Here is a 12039-nt window from a genome sequence, read left to right on the forward strand (position 1 = left end):
CGGAGGCGGGGGGCCAAGATGGCGGCGGCGCGCGCGGCGGGGGCGGGGGCGGGGGCGGGGGGCGGTGGGGCCCAGGGGGCGGCGGGACGCTGACCCCGCCCCCTGCTGCTGCCAGTCTGCGCCCGGCGGCGGCGGCGGCGGCGGCGGCGGCTGCGGCAACGGAGCCCGGAACATGGCGGCGACGGCGCGCAGCTTCGGGCCCGAGCGGGAGGCCGAGCCGGCCAAGGAGGCGCGCGTCGTGGGCTCTGAGCTCGTGGACACGTACACGGTGTGCAGGGGGCGCGGGCGCCAGGACTGGGGGTGGCGGCTGGACCCCGGAGCCCGGGTCGGGGGGCGCTGCCCGGCCGCCGGGGAGGAGCGGACCCGCGGAAGGGGTGTGTAGGCCCCGCAGGCCCGGGAACGGGGCCCTGGGTGCGCCCGGGGAGGGGCTGGGCGCGGGGGTGAAGGGGTCTGCGGGAGCCGCGAGTCCTCCGGGCAGCTCGGCCTGGAGGGGCGCCGGCCCGGGAGGACGGCCGGGGGGGTGATGGACGGACTCGCGGAGAGGCTCGGAGCCCGCGGGCCACGAGGAACGGGGGGCTGGAGGTCGCAGGTGAGATTCGCTCTGAAAAGGAGGTCAGGCTGAGGCCAGAATGCGGGGTGAGTGGGGCCGTGACACGGGGGGATTGAGAGGGCCTCTCCGGCCGGAACCTCCGGGGTCTTCACGGCTTTGGGCGGAGGGAGCGTTGGGGCAGCAAGCCGCCCACACACTTCGAGGCGGTGGGGGAGGTGGAGAACAGAAAAGGGGGGTGGAGCTCCCGACGGTGATGGAGTTGGGAGGCTCTTCTGGATCTGGATGGGGTTGGTCGCCAGCCTTGTGGGCCTCGTAGGCTCCTGGCAGGGACTGGCCTCGGGGTGGGGCGCACTGAGCATCTCTCAGCCTCCTGTTCTTTGTTCCCTGAGGGTGGGAAGTGTGGAGGGGGGGCTTTGGCCTTGCCTTCACCCCACCCCTTGGCCCTCATCCTAACCCTCCTCCTGAGGGTCAATTCTCTGGCTCTTTTTCCTTTCCTGGGCGGCAGGAGGGGGAGGGAAGCTGCCAGGCTGGGAAGAGGGGCTGGGGGCGGATCCTGGAGCAACAGGCCGGCCCTGGAGAAAGGGCTGCTCTTCCTTGGAGGCTTCAGTCGATTTGAGGATTTCTCCTCCCCCTTCCCTGCGTGCTGCAGAGAGGGGCGGGACCGTGGAACCAGGGGACCTTTACAGGTGAGGGTTGAGGTCTCCGAGCTGTGGCTGACTGGCTGTCACCCACAAGCAGCATTCAGCTGGGATGTCAGCTCCAAAAAGCCCTCCCTGTTTTTCTAGGCTGAGCCCTTCCTCTGCATGGGTACCAGGCAAGTGGTGATCCAGGCTGACCCTACAGTTTGTCTCCCGGCGTGCTGATTATTATATTATTAACACACCTCTTGTGGAACACTTGCTGCATGTCAGGCCTTGTACAAAAGCATTTTGCACGAATTACTTTGTTCAGTTACTAAACCTATCAGATTTTAAGATGGAGAAACTGAGGCTCAGAGAGAATTTAAGCTCCCAGTTACTTACATAAGCCAACCAGGAAATGGCAGAACCAAGTTTTGAAGTTGGGTCTTTCTGGCCTCTGAGGCCCATTCCCCTAACCCACTAAGCCAGATTGCCCGTCACTAGGTCTTGATTGTTCCCCTGCCCTCCAGTCGGCTTCTTAGTGCTTTGATTCTGGGCTCAGCAGCAAACATCCTAGCCAGGAACCAGCTGAAAGCATTGGAAAGGGTCTGGCTTCTAGGAGATAGGGCAGCTGGAAAAATAGCCGAGAAGCTAGTCCTGCCAGACCCCACCCTGTTCTGCCTCTCTTGGAAGGGGTGGCCTTGCCTGCAACTCAGGTAGGAGGCTGGGAGTAAAAAAACTAAAGAGATGGCTTAATTATATGGTTACCTTTTTTGTTTCTCGCTTTTGGATAGAGCCACAGATTTATGCCATGTGCCTGCCAGCTGGTGCTAGGGCCATGGAGGAAGCTGAGAGAGGGTCCTGCTGCTTTGCAGGAGTCCACGCAGAGGCTAGTGGGCAGGGGCAGCCTAACTTTGGCCTGGGGGTTGGAATGGTCTGGGGTGGCCTGCAGCTGTTGTTGAGGGGAAGACGGGGCTTTCCTTGTCGCTGGCTGGGCAAGGACTGTCGGTTTTCCCTTGTAGGTTTACATCATCCAGGTCACCGATGGTAGCCATGAATGGACAGTTAAGCACCGCTACAGCGATTTCTATGATCTACACGAAAAGGTAACGCTGGAGAACTAGGAAGCTGTGTCTCAGGGCTTGGGGGGCTTTTAGGCCGAATTTCTATTGTGCCACACATTAAATTTAGGGCAGAACTGGCTCTGTGCCTATAATGTTCAGTTTCCCGGGGAGGGAACAGGTTTAAACTTGGTTCACCTGACCGTAGCTCTTCCAGAGCCTATACTTGAATATTTGGGTGTGATTCCATTTCTTTCTTTGCTTTTGGAGAGAGCCACCTCTCTCCGGGTCATGTGCAACATGAGTATTTTAAAGACACGCCACTGCCCTGATTGGTTTTCATTCTGGTTTAGAATTCCAGATGGTGGTTTTTAGGGGCCTGGAGATATTTTCTGAATGTCTCTCCAGTCTCCAGATGGAGCTCCTGGTCTGGAATTGTCCTGGTATTCTACTACTAATTGAATCTGATGAGGCCAAATTCCAGATACACTGGTTGGATCACTAATTCTGATACTCCTGCCAGGAGGGGTTGTGGGAGTTGTGATGAGCACCTGTTCCTGGGCTGCTTGCCTTGATCCTGCACCATTACAGAACCTCTTGGTCTGTGGTTGACCACACTTCTGTTTTCTTACAGCTGGTTGCAGAAAGGAAAATTGATAAAAATCTGCTTCCGCCTAAAAAGATAATTGGGAAAAACTCAAGAAGTTTGGTGGAAAAAAGGGAGAAGGATCTGGAGGTCTACCTGCAGACACTCCTGGCCACCTTCCCTGGCGTGGCCCCCAGTGTGCTGGCCCACTTCTTGCATTTTCATTTCTACGTAAGTTCCTCTCCAGTTTTCTCCTGTAAGCCCACAACCGCTGAGCTCGAGGCAGCAAACCAGTGTAAGCCTCAGCTTTCAGGAGAGGCGGGCTGAGTTTGACCCTGAGGCTAGAAGATGTAGGAACATCACCCTGGTGGGGATGAGATGTGGGCAGAAGTGAGTTTATTGACAAGTTTACTCACAGACTGTGGCCACAGGGAGGTTTCCTTTTACCACATGGCATCTTGTTTAGCACAAACAGCCTGTGGGTGTTTAAGCTGGTTTTCAGAATGGATGGGGGTATGTGGAAACAGCTGACACCTGGCACGAGTATGGCTTCATTGTTGGTTTACGTTGTTGGTTCACAGATCGAGACTAAGGAGTCAGCCTGTGTTGGCAGGATTTGGCCAGCTGAGGGCATCTTCAGGGTCCAAGGTGCTGGTCATTGGTAGATAGACCCCAGGGGGAGTGTGTGTCCTGGGGCGGCTCTGCACTCCCTTGGATGGAGAGACAACTTTCGTGGGCTGCCGGTAACAGGATGAGTTGTCACACTTCACAGAGGGAAGTTTGGCTGTGTGAAACTCAGATATTGAAAACAGCTAACAATTCTGCTTCTGATAATTTAGGGGGAAAGCAATCAGGCAAGTGTGAAAAGGACGTAGGTATGTTCCAGGATTGTGGCAAAATACTGAAGACAAAGTCCAACAGGAGGGGTGCCTGGGTGGCGCATTCATTTGGGGAACACACTTGTGGTTTTGGCTCAGGTTAGTGATCTCAGGGATGTAGGCTCAAGCCCCGCATCAGGCTCTGTGCTCAGCAGGGAGTCTGCTTGGGATTCTCTCTCCCTCTCCCCTGCCTCTCCCCCACCCTTAAAGTAAAAAAAAAAAAAAATTTAAGTCTAATAGGCTTTTTTTTTTTTAAATTAAGGTAGACAACCGTGTAATCGGTTCTGCCAGAAAATGATGGTGTAGCTGTGGATTTGTTGACAGGAAAATAAGTATGTTTTATGTGGAACGAGGATGCTATAAAATGGTATATAGAACATGGTTCCATTTCTACGAAAAGAAGTTTGTGTGTATTTGTCTAGGAAAATTTGAAAGATCACACACTGCAGCACTACGAGTAATCTCTGAGTGATTTTCGGATAAATTGACATTTGTTTTCCTTTTATGTGATGAAGATATGAAAGAATCCACTCCATTTTCAGGCTCATCCTTTAGAAAGGAACCTGCGGGTTGTGGTCTTAGGGCTAAAATATGTTTACAGTACAACTGTCTTGAAGTACTTCCAGAGTAAGACAGTCGAACCGTTTTTGGAGTGCTAGATAGAGCCTGGAAATTTGGTTGATGACACTAGCATTGGGTCACTAAGCTCGGAGGGGCTGTGAAAGACGAGTGGCATTTACAGATGGGTTGTATCTATGTATATGCTCTGGATTTTATTCAGCATATACTAGCAACTGTGTAGTTAGCAGTTTCCTGTTGTGGATTTTTTCTTTTCCTTTTTTTTTTTTTTTTTTTAACATTTTCTTTCCTTACGTGAGGAAAGATTTCCTTGTGTGAGTCTTTCAGATAAACTTTACTGGTTAGTATTTTAGGAGATGCTGTTCTTTTTAAAGATTTTAAAATCTTTATGAGAGACATAGAGAGAGAGAGAGGCAGACACAGGCAGAGGGAGAAGCAAGCTCCATGCAGGGAAGCTGACGTGGGACTCAATCCCAGACTCCAGGATCATGCCCTGGGCTGAAGGCAGGTGCTAAGCCGCTGAGCCACCGGAGACACTGTTCTTTAAGAAAGCTTTGGTTCGCCGTTTAAGGTTAAAACTTAATAAGCAGCCCTTTGAAAGTATAATTCATTGCTTAAGACCTCAATCTTTGAGAAGCAGGTTTGCCCAGCTCTGAGCATGAAAAGGCCTGGACTGCTCTTCTGAGATAGGTTTGTCCGAGGGGCCTGGACCAGCCCACATCTGAGGTTCTCATTTGCGGCATGCTCCACTGCTTGGAACAGTTCGGATATAATGAAATTACTGTTATCAGAAGGACCCCTTCTGATATATAAGATCCTTTGGGTTATATAAATCCAAGGATTTTTTTTTTTAAGATTTTATTTATTTATTCATGAGAGACAAACAGAGAGAGAGAGGCAAGAGACACAGGCAGAGGGAGAAGCAGGCCCCATGCAGGGAACCCAACGTGGGACTTGATCCCCGGGCTCCAGGGGCCAAAGGCAGGCGATAGCTAAACCGCTGAGCCACCCAGGGATCCCCTCTCTTTCAAATGTCTAAAAAAAAAAAAAAAAAAAGAGGAGACACTTGAGTGGCCCAGTGGTTGAGCACTTTGGCTCAGGACATGATCCTGGAAGTCCCACATCAGGCTCCCTGTAGGGAGCCTGCTTCTCCCACTACCTGTGTCTCTGCCCCTCTCTCTCTGCCTCTCCCGAATAAATAAATATATATTTTTTATTATTTTTTTAAGATTTATTTATTTATTCATTCAGAGAGAGCGAAGAGAGAGGCAGAGACACAGGCAGAGGGAGAAGCAGGCTCCCTGCAGGAAGCCCGATGTGGGACTCTATCCTGGGTCTCCAGGATCACACCCCGGGCTGCAGGCGGCGCTAAACCGCTGCACCACCGGGACTGCCCAAAATATATTTTTTAAAAGATATGAAGTATACAATTCCCTGGTTTTATTTATTTATTTTTAATTCTCTGGTTTTAGTATATTCACAGAGTTGTGCAGATATTACCATTGTCTAATTTCAGAACATTCATCACTCTGAAAAGGAACTGTGTACCCATCAGCAGTCACAAATGTACTTTCTGTCCCCACATACTGGCCTGGCCTGGACATTTCATATAAATGGAGTCATGTAAATGTGGCCTTTGTGATGGGCTTCTTTCCCTTAACATGATGCTTTCAAGGTCCATTTGTATTGTGCTTTGGTCCTTTTCTGCCTGGGTAATTTCTGCTGATCAGATATAGGACATTATCCATCAGTTGATGGATATTTGGGTTGTTTCCACCTTTTGGCTAATATGAATAATGTTGCTGTGGACATTCATACATATGGTTTTGTGTGGACCTATGTTTTCCTTTCTGTTGAGTATACATAAAGAGTGGAATTGCTGGGTCATATGGTAACTTTAGCTTTTGGAGGAACTGCCAAATTTTTCTCCATAGTGGCTGCACCATTTTCCATTTCCATTAGCAGTGTGCAGGTTCTCATCTCCCCACATCCTTGTCAAACTTGTTACAGTCAACTTTTTTGACAGCTATCCTAGTGAGTGTGATGTGGTATCTTGGGGTGCTTTTGTTTTGCATTTCCTTAATGAGGTTGAACCTCTTTTCATATGCTTATTGTTCATTTGCATATCTTGGAGACATGTATTCCGATATCCTCAGCACTTTAGAAAATTAGATTACTTGTGTTTTTGTGGTTGAGTTGTAGAAGTTTTTATATATATGTATGATACATATATACATATACATATGTAAAATAAAATCTTTTTTAAAAATTATTTTTATTTGGGAGAGAGCCAATGAGAGAGAGCACAGCTACGGTTAGGACAGAGGGAGAAGCAGGCTTCCCGCTGAGCAGGGAGCTCTATGCAAGGCTCTTGTGGGGCACCATCCCAGGACCCTGGAATTAAGACCTGAGCTAAAGGCAGCCACCCAACCAACTGAGGCACCCAGGCACCCGAAAAGTTTTAGATTTTGATGAAGTTCTGTTTATCCATTTTTTCCTTTGGTCACTTATGTTTTTGATGTCTGTTGAAACCATTGCCTAATCCAAGTTACAGAGATTTACAACTTTGTTTTCTTCTAAGAGTTTTATAGTTTTAGCTTTTTTTTTTTTTTTTAACATTTTATTTATTTATTCATGAGAGACACAGAGAAAGAGAGAGAGAGAGAGGAGAGACATAGAGGGAGAAGCAGGCTCCTCACAGGGAGCCCAATGTGGGACTCGATCCCAAGTGTCTAGGATCACACCCTGGGCTGAAGGTGCCAAACTGCTGAGCCACCTGGGCTGCCCTGATTTCAAATTTCAAAAAGCATCTTTGTACTAGTCAACTGGCTTTAAGATAAGAAAATGACAGAAATGCCACCCTTGAAGAGAACTGAGTGCCTTTCCTTAGCCAGGCAGCCAGTACTGGCTGGCACCTGTTGAGTCCCTGTGGGCCCACTAGTCTTTCAGATCCTTTACCTTCACTGTATAGTCTCCTCCAATTCTCAAGGGCTGGGGGTCATCACCCCCAAGCTTATAAAGGAGGAACTGGGACACAAACTGATCAAATGATGGACTTAGAAAAAGTGGTCATGGAGGCACCTGGATGGCTCGGTTGGTTAAGCAGCAGTTCTTGGTTTTAGCTCTAGTCATGACCTCACGGTTGTGAGATCGAACCCACATCAGCTGAGCATGGAGCCTGCTTAAGATTCTGTCTCCCCCTCCCTCTGTTCGTTGTGTGTTTTCTTTCTCTCTTTCAATCAATCAATCAATGGCTTAAAGGGTCAGGAAATGGCCTTCCTCCCAGGTCCACTGACTGACATCCTCCCTCAAAATGGTGTGCTAGAAGATCTCTGGGATTCGATTTCATTGAATTTGAAAACCTCTTCTCATGGGATGCTGGGATGAGGTTTGTCACTGAGAATTCCAGGAGTACTGAGCCAAAGCTACGTGGAGAGAAACAACAGCAATAGGCCCAGTGCCAAGGCATGCCCACTCACTGCAACACAGGGCTGCCCTGGCCCCTGGACTCTCCATCTCAGAGTTGGCCACAAAGAGAAGTGCTTTCTTTTCTTGCCATCGAAATCCACACTGCAAAAAATTAAGTTGGAACCCCTTACCTCACACCGTAAACAAAACTAATTCAGCATGGATGAAAGACCTAAATATAAGAGCTAAAATGGGACGCCTGGGTGGCTCAGCGGTTGAGCATCTGCCTTCGGCTCAGGGCATGATCCCAGGTCCAGGGATCGAGTCCTACATCAGGCTCCCTGTGAGGAGCCTGCTTCTTCCTCTGTGTCTCTGCCTGTGTCTCTCATGAATAAATAAATAATCTTTAAAAGAAAAAAAAAAGAGGGATCCCTGGGTAGCGCAGCGGTTTGGTGCCTGCCTTTGGCCCAGGACGCAGTCCTGGAGACCCAGGATCGAATCCCACATCGGGCTCCCAGTGCATGGAGCCTGCTTCTCCCTCTGCCTGTGTCTCTGCCTCCCTCTCTCTCTCTCTTTGTGTGACTATCATAAATAAATTAAAAGAAAAGAAATTTGAAATCAGGATGGAACTTTTTTCTTTAAAATTTTGTTTATTTGGGGATCCCTGGGTGGCGCAGCGGTTTGGCGCCTGCCTTTGGCCCAGGGCCCGATCCTGGAGACCCAGGATCAAATCCCACATCAGGCTCCCGGTGCATGGAGCCTGCTTCTCCCTCTGCCTGTGTCTCTGCCTCATTCTCTCTCTCTCTCTCTCTCGATCTCTCTCTCTTTGAATATCATAAATAAATAAAAATTAAAAAAAATTAAAAAAAAATTTTTTTTGTTTATTTGTGAGAGAGCAAGCAAGCGAGCTGGAGGAGGAGCAGAGGGAAAGGGACAAGCAGACTTTGTGCTGAGTGTGCAGCCTGATGGCAGGCTTGACCTGATGACCCCAAGATCATAACCTGAGCCAAAATTAAGAATTGGCTGCTTAACCAACTGAGCCACCCAGGTGCCCCAAACTGTTACTATCTTAACATCAGTCTTAGCATCCACCTCCATCCTTTGTCTCAGTTGTAAAGTGCTGAGGCTGTATGTAAGTGATAAAAGATTTCTCTGCAACTCACTTAATGGCTTATGGCCTTGAAGCTCTTGCCATTGAAACTTTAGGCTTCAATCTGTCAATAGTAATTTTTTACTTGAAGCCAAATTATGTATGAAATGTTCAATTCCTGTTAGAATGCCTCATCACAGTCATGAAATAAGTGTTATATAGCACCCCCACATACACACCCCAACCCTTAGCATATGTGTGTGTGAACCATACAGTGACATGTGATTGAGTCCCTTGTTTGTGTCCCATTAAAAAGGACTGTGCTTGTGTACCAAGTGGAAGCGTTGGGCTGGCCTGGGCTTATTTCTTGAGCATAGGCACGTTTGCTGTGGGGTGTACTTGGTCACAGGGCTCTGCTGCAAGGCCATGCTCAAGAGTGGTAGCTGCTGATCTACAGCCCAACCAGTTCATGATACATTTATGTGCAGCTCACACTGATGCCCAAGGGTGCACACCAGCACAGATCCTGGCGGTGGCCAATTGATGGGTCTATAACACATTTAGGGGTGGGTGTTAATGGTTTTTTAAATGTTAGCTAATTTTATTTTAACTGAATTTTTTGAGGTATAAAGAATGCCTTTTTATTTATTTATTTTTTTTAAGAATGCCTTTTTAAAAAAAAATACATCCTCAATTCAGACATTTGTGGCACCCCAAAGGACTTTGGGTCCCTTCAGCCCAGATTGCATGATCTCTATGGGAGTCACCTGTTCCCACAGGTGATCTTCCAGCAGAATCTGCCGTGGCTTAGATTGGGGGGAGGGAGAGTGGGAACTGACTGCACACCTTTACTCTGTTTGCAAGGACTCTTGAGGAGGCCAACAACAGGTTTCTCTTAGGAGACTGGTACTCTAGATTCAGGTGCCCAAGGAATCTATTTGTTCCTCAGGAAGTCTCCCCAGGTGGAGGCAAGCCTGGGAAACAAAGTAGGTAGTGTTGCAAAAGCAGACAGTGTTAATAGCAGCTGCGCTTCCTGTGCCAGAACAGCAGGGAAGCAGAGAAAGAAATTGTCACATAGTTTGCCTTTTAGATTGCTCAGAATTGAAAAACCTGCTCTCTGCTGAGCATGAGCCCTTGGCCCTTACTATCTTGCAGCTTTCTGTGTTTTCCGGAAATGCCAGCCTTGTCCCCTTAGCCGGTGCTGAGGCCAACTATCCAAAAACCCCGTAACATTATTAGGTGTGAATGGAGGGCCGGGAGCCCCTTCCTGAGGGAGACCTTCCCGAGGGAGTCCCATTGTCACTAGCACGGGCCAGAGAGTTGTTGCTCCGGAACCTGCGTCTTTTAAGCTCACCAGGTGATGCTCACAGCAGCAGGCCAGGGAAGTGCTGACTTAGAGACCAGCCACTGCACTTAAAACTGCTGGTAGAGAAACAAGCCTTTGGATCATTCTAAGCTCTCCCTCATCTTCAGTTCTTCACTCCAGTCAGGGAAGCTATAATTGAGTTTAAGTTGTTGCAGGAGACTGAAGTTGAACTTGGGTCTCAACAGCGGAGAGCCTCTCCCCTCCCTGGCTGAAGCCCTCTCCTCAGAGCCTTTGTTGTCTGAAGGCCCCTTTGCATCTGACCTCGGATCTTGCCAGACCCTGTGCTCCTTAATGCTGGGGCCCACATGTGCTCATTTTTCTCCCTTAAGCTTTTTGTGATGCTAAAGGGGGGTTATTCTCACACTATATGTAAACTGAATTTTAAGCAGTTTAAAGAAATAACATTTTTAAAAGCTAGCATAAAGTATTTAAAATGTCAGAGGGGGAAAAAAAATGTCAGAGGAATATCTTTATAATCTTGGTGTGGGGGAAGAGCCGTGAAGTCACAAAGGAAAAGAATCAGAGATTAAACAATTTCCATGAAAATGAAAAATCTTTGGGGATCCCTGGGTGGCGCAGCGGTTTGGCGCCTGCCTTTGGCCCAGGGCGCAATCCTGGAGACCCGGGATCGAATCCCACGTCGGGCTCCCGGTGCATGGAGCCTGCTTCTCTCTCTGCCTCTCTCTCTATCTCTCTGTGACTATCATAAATAAATAAAAATTTAAAAAAAAAAATAAAAAAAAAAAAAAAAAGAAAAATCTTTGTGTCAGGAAGACCACCACAAAGGTAAGAGGCACGACAGGGAGAAGCTATTTGCAGCATATAAACAACCTTTAGCATATCCATCATGTATGAAAGATAAGAAGGAGACAAACAAACCACAAAGCAAAACAGGAAAAGGACACCCTGTCTCCGGCAACCTGGTGCCTTTTGAGTCCTTTCGTAAACATGTGAATTGCACATCCCAGTGGCAGAAATGTTCCCATGAGTTACGAAGGCAACTGCGTGGCCTCCATCTGGGCCTGTTTACCAGAAGTTGGCTGCCATCTGTCAATTCGTTAAAATTCTTACCTGCACAGTGTGGGCCTGGGGACTGGGGGGCCCTGCCATCCCCAGGATTACACGCAGAAGCCCTGAGGCAATGGATCATGTACAGAGAGAGTCTAAGTGGCTTTGCTACTTTCTGGCCGTGTAAAATTAGTAAGAGTACAGCGCCTCTCCACTTCAGTTTGCTCAACTGTGAAACTGGGTTCAAAATACCATCTTCCTCACATGGGGCATTGGGGTGACTGAGTGTGCCGGTACGTAGCAAGTGCTCAGGCGCTGCCCAGCATGGTTCATATCCCAGCACACCAGCTGTTACTATGACTGAGGGCTTTGTCTTTCAGGCCTCCTTAAAGGAAGTCCTTTCCTGCCTCTTTCTTTGGACCCCGGGGCCAAGTAGACTATTGAAAGGCTTGAAGGATGAGCATAGGAAGAGAGCAAGCACTCACTGTTTAAGACACCTTTGAAACATGAAAGAAAGTAGAAACAGTCATTCTTAGATGAAACAGGACTTCCTCTCTACCACACCCTCTCCCAGGATCTTCTGGGGCCAGTTTTGGGACTCTGAAGTAGCCAGGCTTTGCCAGCCCCCTGGGCCTTGTGCATCAGGAGAGCCCGTGTGTGCTAATTGTTCCTGCAATAGGCCATTTCTGTTCTTCCTTTAAAGCAATGTTCCGCATGTCCACAGAACTGGAAATACTCAGTATCCCTTCCTGGGTGCTTTAATTTGTAGTTTACTCTCTTTATTGTATATCATAATCTCTACTTGTTATTACTCTCTTTATTGTATATTATAATCTCTACTTGTTATATTAACTTTCTAGAGAGCATTGAAGCAACAGAGTAGCTAGCAGAGA

General features: G+C 48.4%; 1 protein-coding gene across 3 annotated transcripts in view; it reads left to right on the plus strand.

Moving 5' to 3' along the window:
• The window catches only part of NISCH (nischarin), a 32927-nt gene continuing 20888 nt past the window's right edge, over positions 1–12039 (plus strand). For all 3 annotated transcript variants that reach the window (XR_005988882.1, XM_041761831.1, XM_041761832.1), the window contains exons 1-3: positions 1–268; positions 2193–2276; positions 2866–3048. Coding sequence is in view for 2 of the 3 variants with exons in the window: in XM_041761831.1 (XP_041617765.1) it covers positions 173–268; positions 2193–2276; positions 2866–3048 (363 nt within the window). In the remaining variant the exon portion in view is untranslated. The remainder of the gene's footprint in view (positions 269–2192; positions 2277–2865; positions 3049–12039) is intronic.

Source organism: Vulpes lagopus, chromosome 7 (assembly GCF_018345385.1).
Source record: "Vulpes lagopus strain Blue_001 chromosome 7, ASM1834538v1, whole genome shotgun sequence".
In the NCBI taxonomy this organism is placed as follows: Eukaryota; Metazoa; Chordata; class Mammalia; order Carnivora; family Canidae; genus Vulpes; species Vulpes lagopus.